At 44.2% G+C, this 15,856-nt stretch overlaps 2 protein-coding genes across 6 annotated transcripts in view; both read left to right on the top strand.

The window, feature by feature from the left end:
- LOC134528233 (transcription factor 12) overlaps nt 1–15,856 on the top strand; it is a 500,640-nt gene that overhangs the window by 177,002 nt on the left and 307,782 nt on the right. The gene's annotated exons all lie outside the window — the stretch shown is intronic.
- Nucleotides 1,137–6,280, top strand: LOC134528230 (beta-mannosidase-like). Its single transcript, XM_063361649.1, has one exon. It carries the CDS (start codon nt 1,888–1,890, stop codon nt 4,525–4,527), a length of 2,640 nt encoding a protein of 879 aa, XP_063217719.1. The 5' UTR covers nt 1,137–1,887; the 3' UTR covers nt 4,528–6,280.

The raw sequence follows: 15,856 nt of genomic DNA, 5'->3' as shown, positions 1-15,856 counted from the left end.
AATCAGTCATAAGTTCTTTCTTGCTTGCCACACGCAGATGGAGGTTGATAAAAAAACAGAATCATTAAAAGAGCCCTGTTTTAAATTTTCTGTAAAGTTGCCTAATTGGTTCTGAGGTGCAGAACTTTGCGTAAATATTCATGCAGGGCATGTAGAGAAGCCGGAAATGTCAGTGAACATAGTACAGATCCTCAAATGCGTATGTTTGTCACGGATCACGCAATGGCGAGGGTCGTGGGTTCGATCCTAACTCACTGTTATGACTCACATTGATGAGCACTTAGTCGTACCGTCGCCTTAAGGTCCCCGCCTAGTCAGAGGTGTATGTATGTTAGTGAGGCGGGATGATAAATGAGAAGCTCAGGTGTTTCTAGCGCGGTGTAGGTAGCCCCTGAACTGGTGCGCATTCTTCTCGTCGTGCATAGGATAACTATGAGATTTGAGCGATGAACAGAACATTATACGGCGGATTATTGACGTCAAAGGTGCAATGCAGGTCTCTTGAGTGCTTTTGAGAATATTTACCTGGTTTTACATGTCTAACAATTATCCTGAAAACACGCGTTTTAGCCATTTCCACACACTTCTAAAAATATTGTGTAAAATCGAAATCCGGAAGAAGAAAAACTCATCCGCCCCAGCGAATTTTCAAATGATTTTCGTTAACAGACGCCACTCGGGATATTTTGAGCAGTTTTTAAATTGCGTGAATTTTTCTGAAATTATGCACACAGTATGTGTATGTACCCTTTAGTCTCTGTACATAACCGTGTGACGAAAAATATATTAATTCTTGTCGTTTAAAATGAAATATCGACAAGATGTGCATTTAATTATATGTATTGTGTGTTATGTTGCATTACACTCAAGTTGGATCCTACTATCCCACTATGCACTATAACGTATCTTGCGATTAACGGGAGAATTTCCGGATATATGTTCATTGACACTTTTGCCTGCTCTGCTTGTATTATTTAGCTACCTATGTAAATAACCACCGTTCTGACGTATTTTAGATACATCTCGTTTATTCGATCTTTAGGTAGGATCGTTTGACTACAATGTACTTCTACGGTACAAGCATCGAGCTTGTAAAGACTCTACATACTAAACACACACACACACACACACATATATATATATATATATATTCCCAAAGTGGAAAACATTCCTGTTTATTTTTCCCGTTCACCAGATCTTGAAGCCAAGAGAACTCGTGATTTTATGCAGCAGCTATCTTTCATAAGCTGGTTCCTGTTTACGTTAACAGTTACTGATTTATGCTGCTACTGAATTCCGCTTACGTATAATTTGTTTCGTTAAGTATGGTAACTCTGTGATTTAACGTTATCATGCTATTTGGAAGGTACTCCAGCCACATAAGAGTAACATGTTGCATTTTTTTTAAATTAGGTATATCTGCATCAACCAGTGTATAATTTGTGTGTTTTTTTTAAATTGTAATTTAAGGTATAGTTTAGCATGTTTCGTGAAGTATCCACAATTATATTGGGCTAAGGTGTTGATAAAATCGATAAAAAAAATGAAGATAAAAACAAACCCAGGACAAGCTCTATAGCAGCAGTGTCATTAAAGTTTATTTCGTTTTTATCTCATGTCATTGTCTTGTAGAAAAGTTTTGCTTTGTTGCTTTCATGACACAAGATAACGCAAATGTAGGTCTGAGAGCTGTTATACCTGCACAGTCCGTTAAGCTCTGCGACCGTGATGTCACCCGGGGCCGGGTAAGCGGGGCGTGACAAGGGGCGCAGCTGTGCAAGTTGCGGGGCTGTAGCCGCGGGGCACGCCCCTCCGGCCGGCCGGGCGACGCGGGAGGCTCGCGGCCTTCAGTGCGCTCCCAAACAGCGGCGCGGCCACAGCGGAGCGATGCGCGCCCTGCTGCCGGTGCTCCTGGCGCCAGGGGTGGTCGCCGCCGCCGCCTGGGTGCTCAGCCTCGACGGCGCCGGCTGGACGGCCCGCAGCGCCAACGGCTCCGTGCGCGTGCCCGCCGCGGTGCCCGGGGGCATCTACTCCGACCTGCGCGCCGCCGGGGTCATAGGCGACCCGCTGTACCGCTTCAACGACGTGCAGTACCGCTGGGTGGCGCGCGACAACTGGACCTACTCCACGCGCTTCGAGACGCCGCCGCGCGCGCGGGCCAAGCGGACGGCGATGCTCGTGCTCCACGGGGTCGACACGGTCGCCGACGTCGTCCTCAACGGCCGGCTGCTCGGCCGCGTCGACAACATGTTCGTGAGGCACGCCTTCTTCGTGAAGGAGGTTCTCCTGGGCGTGAACGACCTGCAGGTGCGGTTCGCGTCGCCCGTGCTGGAGGCGCAGCGCAGAGCGCGCGAGCACCCGGTCCCGCCGCCGTGCGTGCCGGCGCAGTACCACGGCGAGTGCCACGCCAACCAGTTGCGCAAGATGCAGGCGTCCTTCGGCTGGGACTGGGGCGTCGCCCTGCCCTCGGTCGGCCTGTGGAAGAGCGTCCAGCTGCTCGCGTTCGACGGCGCCCACGTGCAGCACGTGACGGCGCACTGGGGCGGCAGTCTGCGGCTGGGCGTGGTGCTGGCGGCCGCGCCGTCCACGCGGGTCCGCGGGTGGCTGGAGGCGAGCCTGCAGGACGAGGTGCAGTCCACGGTGCCCGTGTCGCGGGTCACCGACGGCGAGGGCGAGCTGCTCCAAGAGCTGGAGCTCGACGTGCCGGGCAGCGTGAAGCTGTGGTGGCCGAACGGCGAGGGTTCCCAGAACCTGTACAACATCACCGTGCGCTTCGTGAGCGCCACGGGCGGCGAGGCCAGCGAGAAGACGATACGGTACGGCTTCAGGAACGTGTCCCTCGTGCAGAGGCCCGTCGACCCGGCGGGGCTGACGTTCTACCTGGAGGTGAACGGCCGGCCGGTGTTCCTGAAGGGCTCCAACTGGATCCCGGCGAGCGCGCTGCCGGAGCTGTCCACGGACCCGGACACGGCGCGCAGTCTTCTGGAGGCGGCGCGCGACGCCAACATGAACGCGCTGCGCGTGTGGGGCGGCGGCGTGTACGAGAGCGACGCCTTCTACGCGGCGGCGGACGAGCTGGGCATCCTGGTGTGGCAGGACATGATGTTCGCGTGTGCCATGTACCCGGCGACGCGCGAGTTCCTCGCCTCGGCGGCGGCGGAGGTGCGGCACCAGGTGCGGCGCCTGCAGCACCACGCCAGCGTCGCGCTCTGGGCCGGCAACAACGAGAACGAGGCGGCGTTGCGACAGAACTGGTACGGCACCGCGAGCAACTTCTCCGCCTACCGGCGCGACTACGTGGCCCTGTACGTCGACGTCGTCAGGAGCGTCGTGACGGCCGAGGACGCGAGCCGGCCCTTCGTCGTCTCGAGCCCGTCCAACGGCGCGGAGAGCGAGCGGGAGGGGTACGTCGCGTCGGACCCCCAGAGCAGTCTCTACGGCGACACTCACTACTACAACTACCTCGCCGACGGCTGGGACGCCAACATCTACTCCCTCACCAGGCTGTCTTCGGAGTACGGCTTCCAGTCTCTGCCTTCCCTGCACACCTTCCTGCCCGTCATGGACCCCGCAGTGGACCTGGCCGACGTGCGCCAGTTCGCCAAGCACCGCCAACACCAGCCCGGAGGGTACGCCTACATGAACCTGCAGATCCGCAGGCACCTCGACTACCCGGAGGTGGACTACACGCGGCTCGGCTTCCAGGAGGCCATCTACCTGAGCCAGATCAACCAGGCCATGTCGACGAAGGTGGAGACGGAGCACTACCGCCGCCACAGGAACGTGGTGAACGGCGTCGGCGAGGGGTTGACCATGGGCGCGCTGTACTGGCAGCTGAACGACGTGTGGCAGGCGCCGTCCTGGTCCTCCATCGAGTTCGGCGGCCGCTGGAAGATGCTGCACTACTACGCGAGGAAGTTCTTCGCGCCGGTGATGGTGTCGGCGCTGGTGACGCCGGCGGGGCGGCTCGAGGTCCACGTGGTGTCCGACCTGCGCCACGAGCTGCCGAACGCGACGGTGACGGTGCGCGTGCACAGCTGGTCGCAGTTCGAGCCCCGGCACGAGCGCCGCGTGGAGACGAGCTTCCCCCCGGGCGCCTCGACGCTCGTGCTGTCCGAGGACCTGGACAGCTTCCTGCTGCGCGGGGAAGGCTGCTGCAACGACGCCGACGACCCGCGGCGGCACTGCTTCGTCGCCATGTCGGCGGACGCCGCGCCGGACAACTTCCTGCTGCTCGCGCCGCCCAAGGACTCGTCGTTGGCGCGCGCGCGCGTGCTCGTCTCGGCCGTGTCGCCGCCGCAGCGCGACGACCGCGGCCGCGAGTACCGCGTCGTGACGCTCGCCGGCGACGCCCCGGCGCCCTTCGTGTGGCTCGAGTCGCGCCGCGACGCCGGCCACTTCTCCGACAACGGCTTCCTGATGGCGCGGCCGACGTGGCGGGTGCTGTTCTACCCGCAGTCGAGCGGCGACGTGGACATCGAGGTCACCTCGCTCACCGCGGGCTACAACGCCTCGCGCGCTGCCTAGTCTTCACCTGTACAGTGTCTTTAACCTTGAAGACTCACCATACAGCATACGATGTTTCACATACATATGCAAATATTTGCATTACCTTAGTTTATTCGATGTCGCAGAGACTTGTTTATAAAAAGCTCGTGCTGTACGGGTAGTAGCGGACCTCTTATTCCTGAAGAGGTATTCGAATCCAAGCCTACTGTTAGAAGTCGCCACGTTTATCACGAACCACTCATGCCTGGAATTTCTAATTGGGAACTGATGATGTGTTGAGGTGCGAGACAAATGGTAAATGATGTTTTATCTGTCTTCAAAAGAGATTGTCTTGAGGTTTTTTTTTTTTTTTTAAACGTAGTTGTCCTTGGAAAAATAATTAAATAATCTTTAGTGTCTTTATGCAACCCCGTTGAGATAGTAAACTATCCCTCGTCACATTATTTTTTTATTATTAATTTTAGGTAACCAATTATTTTCGTTAAAAATATCAATAAATCCAAGATGGCTTCTAGCTATTCCCTTGAACATATTGAAATTTTACGTGATACGTGGCTCGTTGATTGAACTGATACAATTCACCATGTTTTTGATTATTTGTTATTATGTTATTGTTACTCTTATGTTTGAACAATAAACATGCTTTTACTTATTATTTTCTAATTGGTGCGTGTACCTACATGTATATATGAAATGAAAGTAAAGACATTTGTATTTATATAATTGTTTTTTTTTTAAACACTTATCTTCATCACTAAGTAAATCTTCTGGTAGGAGCATGTTAACGTGATCAATATTTTCTTGAAACTTAAATATAACGAATATCGACGCTTTGCAGGGAATTATAGGCCAAGACATGTAAGAGCGGCTGCTACTGATTTTTTTCTTTTATGTCGCCATGTATTATTCCTTTAAAACTAGCTAGTTTTTGAGGATGTTTTCATAAGTATTGTACTCATATTTCTTAGTGTTATTCTCGTTGTTAGTATGTGCCTGGCGGAACTAAAGAAAAGCAAAGCACATATTTAAAGTTATTTGTGATTTTTTGGAATAATTTATCAGCTTTTCGGCACTAAATGGTTAATATTAGGAACATTATTTTTTTGGTCGTTTAAAACAATACATGTTCTTTTATTTTAGACTCCACACTCTTAAACAATTAATATAATATTATTGTTTAGTCCTTAATGACCTATTTAACTTCCTGCCATCAACTGAAACTTAGTGCTGGTATTAATGCGTTTAGTACGCGAAACTGTGACATTTTTGCAATCAACCTTTTTTTTTTTCACATTTATGCCGTTCCTTAAGTGGAAGTACTAGCGAAGTGAAAATGGTGAATGCCTTCAACAACTTGCAACGTAGAACATTGCAAAACTATTTTTTTTAAATGGTCCTACTGCAAATACTGCCAGAATTGTCACACAAAAATAGTTTTGATAGTTATGAAAAAATACAAACGAACTCGGCTGACTGCATGAGATATTTAATCTCTCAACGAAGGATGCTACAGATTGCGCAGATATAATTTATTTTTCATGCGTAATACTGCACTTATGTTTGAAATCATTCTGCATGTTGCATTTGCTCCTATATAAACACAATTGAAATCAAGCGTTTCATGTTTAATTTTCGTATTTAATAAATTTATGTTCCATTAATTTTAACATACCCTAGAAGGGAAATTGATGTATCGTTAAGCTGCATATATATTCACGTTAATTAACGCCTGAGTAATGGCCATTTAATTTGTAATGTGGTCGGAGGCTACACAAACATTTAAAGGGGAGGTTAAGCAGAGCTTTTTTTTTTTGGGGGGGGGGGGGGAATGTGCCTAGTCAGGGGTGTCTTTGTGTCAGTGAGGCGGGATAAGTACGACGCTCTCAAAATACCTTTTAGAATTAAAAAAAGGGGGGTTGTCTGTAAAGTCGGTTTACGGACGATAATTTTACGTGATAACGTGAGTGGAAGAGAGATAGATGCGTCACAAGCCGAACGCTTAGGCCGATCGTGCATCTCTATCGCTTGTTCCGCGCTCTCGCTTGCATGCTCGGCTCAGGCGGAACGTGACAATGAGTCATGCTTTTTAGTGCGTGCAGTCGGCGTTCATCGATTTATAAGACGTTATCTCGTCAAAAAAATTGAAATGTTGGTTACTTAATTGTGTAAAATAAACGAAATAATTATAATCTGGAGCGCAAACATTGACAATGAGAGAGGCATTCTATTTGTCATATCTTGACTTCGCCACTCCGTCCATGGACTCGTCCAACCCATAGTATCCTACCTCAACTCTGAGTAGACATGTAGGCACGTGACAATCGCACCGCGGGAATCGAGTCACTATTGTCGGCTTTGGTCGTAAACAATTTTTGTATTCACAGCGTGGTGTATTTTAAAATCATAAAAGTAATTTAAGTACTAGATATTTTTTTAAAGGCCGTACAAAGCAAAGCATACGGAGTCTTGTTATCGGAAAAGGATGCTCAGATGATTGTTGAAGTATAGAAACAAGCGTATGTTCTAAAAAGGTTTAACAGTGGCGTAGTGAGGGGGGAGGCCCAGGCGCCCCCCCCCCCCCAAAGGGGGAAAAAAAGTCGGCGAATTCACTAGCCAAAAACACTGGCCAATGGAACGTGTAAAACTCTTGAAGTAGATGTTTGGATGGTTTAATACCGCCAGTCCACGGCATACTGCTCCTAGTACTTCGACATTAGAATAGGTTCAAAGTGAACAAGAAGATCTGAGAAAATGCTAATGCAGAAATTCGCCTGCTAGTTGTCGATACTTTAATGTATACTACTGAAGTAATCTACTTTAATTATTTAATTATTCGATCGGTGTGCTGTGCAGCAGAAAATCAACCATGTATACACAATAAATTTCTGGGATTTTTCCAAATAGATGGTCCGAAAGGAGAAGCCCTAACAGACATCATATTAACTCATTTGAAAGATATGAAGATATTATTTCATAATATGCGCGTTCAAGGGTATGCCAACGGTGCGAACATAAGAGGGAAATGCGTAGGCGTCAAGAGCAGGATTCTTAATATGAACTCTCGGGCAGTTTTTGTGTCTTTCGTACCTCCTCCCTTAACTTGGTGGTTGCTGATGCTGCTCAAACTTCCAATGAAGCTACGTCTTTTTTTTTTTTGCATTGATGGTTTGTGCTAATGAAACATTGTGTCAGATTTAACTGCGAGTTAGTGAAACCACGTAGGAAAGTCGTATTGATGCTGTGACTCCTATTCGCTACCAAATTGGTTAAATATACGATGCTTTGTACAAAATATATATTGATCCAAGAACCTACGCAATTGGAAAGAACACAGCATTAAGTATAGCCAGAAAATTGAAAAGTTTTTGTATTTTTTGATTGTGTAGAATGCAATTTTCTTCAGGGTGCAAATTGTGAACAAATTCTTGCAAAGAGAAAACTTGGACGTTTGAACCGCAGTTTAACTGAACTTATTGCAAAAATAAATGTTTCTTGGAACATATTTGATTGGATAAATGTTTAGAAGAGACATTAGTTGACGCAAAGGAAACAGCTGAACTCTTTACATTGAGCCACAGTTCCCAGCTGAATTACCAGTGCGCCCCAGAAAAATAAAACACAAATTCGATTATGTATCACGTGATGAAATCTACTGTCATTACGGACCCTGAAAAGGCATTCAATGCAAACTTCACATTGGACTCGCCATCATGTCTCTGGGGACGAATGATTTGCACAACTAAAATCACATAATGCTACATTTTGGTTCCTTTACAATGAAAATGATGGTCTCTTACAGAAGTGTAGAGACCTGTAGTTAGCACTAACTTACGAAGGCCATCGTGATGTTGATGGTACACAGCTACATCAAGAACTTTTAGTGTTTCACTCTTTATTATGTGATCCTGCCGAAAATTTAAATGGACCGCTGGAAGTATTAAAAAACATCTCTTCAAACAGCCTCTGAGAACTTTTCAAATGTTACTGTTGCGCTTAGAACTCTACTCACACTTTCTGAGACTGTTGCATCCGATGAAAGCAGCTTCTCAAAATAAAAAAAGTATTAAGAACTACTTAAGATCCTCAATGTTACAAGAATGTTTAGCGGGGTAAGAAATTATTAAACTGAACACAATGTTCTTCAAGATATTGACTATCATTAAATACTTTTGCAGAAAAGAAGGCTCGTAAAGTGCACTTTTAATTTTAATGTAGGCCTATAAATGACAGACTGAGATTATTCCTTCATTTATTAATATTGACATTTGGAGTCACCAAGTGAAAAATTATTTTCATGCATATAATGTTCAAGTATTTTATGTATGTATCTTCATGATGTAAATAATACAATTTACAAGTTAGAACTATATATATATATATTCTTAACAGTAAAGACTAAATATTCAAGCTGTTGAGCGAAGAAAGTATAGTATAAACATATTATATTACACCATGTGAAGTAAACATGAAATCTAGTGCAGAAATGACTTAGTATGGTGATTGGTTCTGGGGCTCACAGATGGAGAGATATGTGAAGAGTTAGTAAGTTCGGGAAGGGGGCCCCAAATCAATTTGTACCATTCTGCTTTGGCGTATAATTGACTCTTAGGTCGCCTCTGCTCGCTGCTGCTTCTAGCGAGGTATTGCCTCTAAGCACAAGGCTGTGAATTGGGGCGCAGTCTTCTCGTCGTGCATAGGCCAACTATGAGATTTTCTTATTAACTATAACATTATATGGGGGAGGAATGAAGCTACAGGTGTAATGCATCTCCCTTCGAGGATTTTGATGCCTAAAAAAATATTCTATAACAGGCATTTTAGTCCATTTCCCTCTTCTAAAAATACAGTTTAGAAATGAAATCCGGAAACGGAACTACTAATCCGCCCTCGGCGTATTCTTAAATGCTTTGTGCAAACAGATACCACTCTGATGTCTTGAGAAATTTTCAAATCGTGTGGTGATTGATGGAGCTCTCTATACCGTCTGTGTGTCCGGATAGGCGGTGACCTTAATACAAACCAGCCATGCACGTTTTTTTTTAATGACACCATGCTACAATTCTTTAATTTATTTATAATACATTTGTATTTAAATATTTATACCTCGTCGACAACCGTGGCCTGTTTGAAATAACATCTCAGTATTTGCCTGGAATGGTTTCGGAATACACCGAAAATATGTATTTGGAATCGACCGCGAACCTTCTTGAATACGGCTGCACTACTGTTTTTCTACCGTGTCTTCTCTCTGTCGTGCCAAAAAAAAAAAGTATTAAACTTAAGTTTTCAAACGTAGAACACGCTAGAGTATTCAGTACCCAAACAAATGGTTTAACGTGTTAACAAAATCGTAGTTGCCAAACTGGAAGGTTTTGTGAGCTGGCAAATAGTTTACAGGATTGTACGGTACTTAGAAGTTCTCGATTTTCCAGTTAGTAGTCTCAATACCTTGAAAAGTCTTTTTATATTCAGGTTGTCCACATTCTGGGGAAAAAAAACAAAAAAAAAACACGGGTAATCAGGGAAAAATATATGGGGAGGTGTGATTTGTTAGGGAAGTGTCCGAGAATTTGCTTGAAACCCCGGAAATGTGCTCCAGTGTAGTTTCACTCCAACTTTGAATATTTTTTTCTGATGGTATGTTAGTGCATTATCACACACATTATGAAATGGTGTATGCAAGATTCTGTTTGAACCAGGCCAGCTATGGGAATTGTGGAGGCTAGGTTTGCTTTATTTCTTCCATAAAATTGCAACAAAAAATATATAATTTTTTTTAAAACGTTAGTCAGGAAAATGTGTAATATTGGTCATGGAATGTCAGGAAAGAGTCAGGGAATTTTTAATGTAGATTTTTGTGGACACCCAGATATGGTTTTTGTATGAGACGCCAGCTGTGACGGTTAAACATATTTATGTTTGAATTGGAGTGATAGTATTTATTATTTTTTGGGGCCGCGATGAAGGAATGGTCAGACACCTCGCGATCCGGGTTAAATCCTCTTCACCCCCACCCCCTTGTAAACCCCCCCCCCCCTCGGGTTTCTACCCGGCGGATTACATCCCAATTTTTCTCAATTGTGATTCGTTTTGGACGTTTCCATGAGCCGGTGGTATTTTCTCGGAATGCTTACGTTCCCTCCCCCATGGTCATCAAGAAAAAAAGGAAAAAATAAAGGAAGGGGGCATAATCCCTCGGACCCCGACTCCAGAGGGGCCCGGTTAGTTTCTAGATTGTTAATAGAATTCACAGCAAACCATACAAGTTGTGTGATACGCGCATGTCACATTTACTGTAATGGGCACGACAACGTGTATTAGTTTTTAATTTTTTTTTTAATGTAGATACAGGAAAGTTGTGAATTAAATAATGAGGGGGTCTGGAAAAAAAAATTTTTTCCCTCCAGGGCCCTTGCTTTCTCTCGACCCCCTCCCCCTCTTCTGTATCCAATGCGTTCCAACACTGTTTCACACGCTTTACCTAACCCCGCATCGACTCTAATGGCCTAGATGTTGACGAGACTTAAAACCTTAACTCGTTCATTCTTGTTACAGAAGTATGTTTAAAGAGAGAGTACGTACTTGGTAACTGTTTCTGTTCCAAGAATTAACTAGTTATTCCCAGATTTGTCAATTAATACATTTGCATGCCTTGTTTTCAACTGAAAATGAGACACGTTATCGAAACTCATGTCAGTATTATCGCTTTGGTTCTTGAAATCGCACTGTTAACCCTGTAAAAGTAGTCCAGGTGTCCTTGTAAATGAAAATAGTACATTCATTCAAAATTACCTGTGAGAACCCTAAGTTGGCCTTACAATTATGAACGTAAGTAGAATTTCATTTAGTGGACGGGAGGAAGGGGGTTGTAGAACCTCTCTGCCCGCTGTTTACTTTAAAATTCTTCCCTTTATTGATAGGAATGATATTTTTTTTTTAGTATTCGGAGGGAGGGGGAAGTTGTATGTCCTCTGCATACGAAAATACGTCAGAACTAGTTTTTTGTGTTCTTAGTTTTGTCTTTCTCTATCTTTTTTCTCCCCTCATCACCACAATGAAGACTAATATGCTTATGAGGGAGTAGGACAAGGTTCTGCGTCTTCCAGTTACGTTGCGGGACGAAAACCGGTTCCTCTTCCGCTTTTTACCGATCGGACCGACTCGTTACGCCCCAGGCCCGGCACGTGGCGATCAGGCTTCGGGCTTCGGGCGGGCCGGCATGCGGAAGTTACAGGGGTTCGTTAACTTCTCTCGCATCAGCTATGCGAAACACTGCGAAGGAGATGCTTCCCCATTCGCTACCTCTCTCTCTCTCTCTCTCACTCCCTCCCCCCTTATCCCCAACGGTTCATCTCAAATGATTCCTGCTAACGAGCTTTTGATGCGTTCTTTGAATGAGTTCGTGTAACGGGGAAGATTGATTAGAACCTTTTTTTTTTATTTGAACATGCCAAAGCTTGTTTAACACGGTATGTCTTAGAGAAACGTCAAGAAACTGACAAAGAGATGAATACACGAACACACGGGAAAACAAGCCATAATCAGCCGATGCCGAAAGTTAAATGCATATACAGCACAGATAATTGCGCGGAAGAAATTAGTCATAAAATGTCGCAGCGCTGACGAACACAGTGGGCTGATGACTAGACAGTTGAGACAGAGTAAATGACAACAAAAAAAAAAACCTTGGACAACACAGACACACACACTTGATGACTTCCAATACCAAGGCCTACGATCATGGCCCGCCATTTGTTTCACTAATATTTGTACATATTTTTTTAGAGTATTGCATTATTGTGTGGTATTCAGCAGAAGCATTACTCGCAGGAGTGCCTCTGCCGCACTATTAGAAATTGCGCATTTGTTTTTATGTTAAAAGGCAATGGTGAGATATTACCATCGAATAAACTGAAGTGGGTTCATACTATGTCATCTTGAAATTGAAATGTGTTTGCCTTTATTTTATATTTAACTATTTATCCAAATTATCGGCACGGCAGATAATATCGTCTGGTATAAACTAACAAGCTAAGAGTTGTTTCATTTGAGTGGAAGCCGTTGACATAATTGACTTCAACAAGAGTCCAAGCTTGATCCTGTAGTTTTTCGAGCCATAACATTAAATAACTCATCTCAACCAGGGGCGTATGCAGGATTTCATTTTGTAAAATGAATTGAGTGATCTACCGAATGTAGTTGATTTCAGTACTTTACTAGCAGGAGTTATCCTCGTTTCGCTCGGACAAAGTCAACCATCTCATATCCAACAGGAACGGGAAGTCTCTTCTGGGACATTTTAGAGCATTCTTGAACCTTCCGGAAGATTCAGGAACATTCTGTCCAATCTCGATCACTTTGCACTTAATTCCCAGCTGATTCACTGACTTACCATAACATAAGAAGTCCATTGGTGTGATGGCCTCTTTTGACACCCATATCTTCATACCCAACACCCAACTCCTGCAGTTCCAAACTGAAACCTTCTTCATGATGGGGGAATGGGGGGCTACCATACCACATAACCCCCATGGGGCTGCAGGGGTGAGTTGCGGAGTTTAGCGGCACACAAGACAAACCATGAGTACATTTATTATACATGTAGATTGTTGAACGATGAGTTTTAAACGCCACGGTGCACTCATTTGCAGCGCTGCTACACAGCTTTGCTCGCTCTTTGCTATCAACTTATTTACTTATGTAGGTGGGAATGTTAGATTGTTTAGACGTTTTGTGGAGAGGAACCCACTGCCCGTACGTACCCCACTGATCTCGACCGTCAAAAATTAATATATGTATATATATATACACACACACATATATAAGTAGTTGGCTGTGTGCCTTTGTCAGTATTACAGGGGTAACGCCGGGTTTTTAAACTACTCAAAAGACGCAACATATTAACACGCAACCAATGCAAGAAAATAACAGTCGTTTATAAAGCACGAAAGTCGCAAGATGTCACCAACCCTACAACTTGAATTTGTTCATGTTTATTATTAAAACATATGAAATTGTCAATAATTGATATAAAAGTGTAATTTAATTTTATTGTGCTAAAGTTGAACAAGTGAAAACGTGATATAAGTATATGATAAAAAAAAAAATCGTGACCGTCTTATGCACATATATAGACGTCTGCCCTTCAAAAGTTTTCAAACTTTTTTTTTTAACACTTTCACTTCAAATATAGGGCTGAAACGCAAACCGAAACGCAAGAAGTTGAAGTCTGAACGATGCTTGGTTTGCGGTTTTGCGACTTGCTTAGTTCATAAACGAGTATTAAGAAACTTCTCTGTTAAACTTTCTTGCGTGGTTTATGAACCTCGCCTAAAAGCGTCTGCTCCTTATGATTGAATTATGTTGTTTTGTCGTTTATTCGGTATGCATTGCAATAGTCGGCTCTGTTTCGCATCTAAATGCGTTTCAATTTATTCTATTATTCAACTCGCCAAATTTAAACTCCCGCCCCGGTTTTTTTTTCTTTTTCTTTTCTGTCTGCTGGAAGTAGTCCATTTGGTCTTCAACCCAGACGCCGATGCTTCGTTGCGGACGCGAGGGAACGCTCGTCAGCTGTCTCGGCCGCCGACAGCCGAGAGAGACCCGGCACGACGCTACTAACGAATAGCGTGCATGTTGAATTTGTAAGAGTTGGCGCGCGTGCGATACCATCTGACCTCTCGTCCCGGTGCCTCTCGGCGGAGCTGGTCAGAATGTCAAGCGCGACTGTCGCAAAGGGCCCTGGGGGGAAATGAAGGGGGAGAGAGGGCATGAGAGAGAGCCATTTGAGGTCCTGCTCGCTCACGAGACTACACGTCTCGGCTCGCCGTAATTACGGAATCTCCCCGACAACGCAATGGGGCGCGGTCATCTTCGTGGAACTTTTCCGAGCTTCCATTGTTTATGCTCGTCGAAACTCCCCAATGCCGGCGGGAACACATCTCTTTCTGGTGAAAGTTTCCAAGGGGAAAAAAATAATTGCGGACAATTACGGACCTAGCCTGTGTTTTTGCCGGGGGCGCAATTAAAAACATCTTCGTGAGGCCTCGTAGCCTAAGTAAACATTCGCCTCTCGTTGAAGTGCAGTTTTGCCTGCGCACACGATCTTCGTAACTAACGGTTAACTTTTTTTTTTTGTTTCGTAACTTTCCTTCTATTGATACTTCTTGGGGGGTCTTATTTTTAAATTTTAGTATACATAACACAGTTATGCATATTTTTGGCTTATCATGAAACCATTAGTCTCGTTATTATGTATCAAATAAATTGTTTATGTATTTTTCAGTTGCGTAATAATTAATTTCTTGTTTTTTTTTTTCTTCCCATCTCTGTGGAAGATCGAGATACTTCCTTCGAATGTATAGAATTATATTCTGATTAAGAATTTTAATGTTACGGATAAGCAATCGATGTGCGTGACATTTTTTGCTTAAGCTAGCAGTTTGATTTAGTTCTAAAGTGGCCTCCCGATTATCCTGTAACTGGGCCAACAAAATCAATATTCAATAATTGTCACTTTTCTATTTACATTTGTCATAATATATAGGTAGGTACTTCTTTTCATTTTAGTGCAGTGTAGAAAATCATTTTGAGTTTTTTTCCAAACATAATAAACTACTGCGTATTTGCTCAACGACAAATTATTTCTTTTTCGTTGTCTAGTTATACGCTATATGCACCCCTTATTAACTATTCTTATCATTTTTTATGCAGAATGCTGTGTTAGGGTTGTGGTTTTCGACACTTTGAATGCCAGTGTACAAACCACTTATCCATAATAACTAATTAACCTATGTTTCTAAGCACAACTACTAAATGTATGTTTCAAAGAACTGTGAAAAACTACATAACCTTTTTTGTTGTTGATTTTCTTATGATATGGACGCATGTTTAGGGGGTATTTTAGAGCTGACGTCACACGTGAGAGATTGTAAATTTCAGCCGATCATAATAGGGTTTCGGTAGTCAGGTGGTTATAGCTGAACCTAGTCAGAGTGTCGTTTTTATAATCGTGATTTTAGATACAGATTGATGCATCCAAAATTGTTTCCTCTATTTCTCGACTCTGAAACACATCATTGAAGTTGGTGCAAACATAGATACTACACGATCAGAGTTCGGACCTTAAGAGGTTGCGAGTCAGGTTGATTGTAAGCCTCGTCATTTTAACCTACACTGTGAGTGTAGTAAATTGTTAAGAAATTAGCCATGCTGATGTACGGATATAGTAAGAATTGATTATTGGTAACGTTCCCCCCCCCCCCCCCCCCCCCCCCCCCCCCCGCGAATTCATTCAGTAATAAAATTGTTGAGAAAATGTAGCAGAATTTATTGATGCGATTAGGAA

The sequence above is a fragment of the Bacillus rossius genome, chromosome 1, assembly GCF_032445375.1.
Source record: "Bacillus rossius redtenbacheri isolate Brsri chromosome 1, Brsri_v3, whole genome shotgun sequence".
NCBI classification, from domain to species: domain Eukaryota; kingdom Metazoa; phylum Arthropoda; class Insecta; order Phasmatodea; family Bacillidae; genus Bacillus; species Bacillus rossius.
The sequence above is the reverse complement of the archived record's forward strand: the minus strand, read 5'-3'. Positions and strand labels throughout refer to the sequence as shown.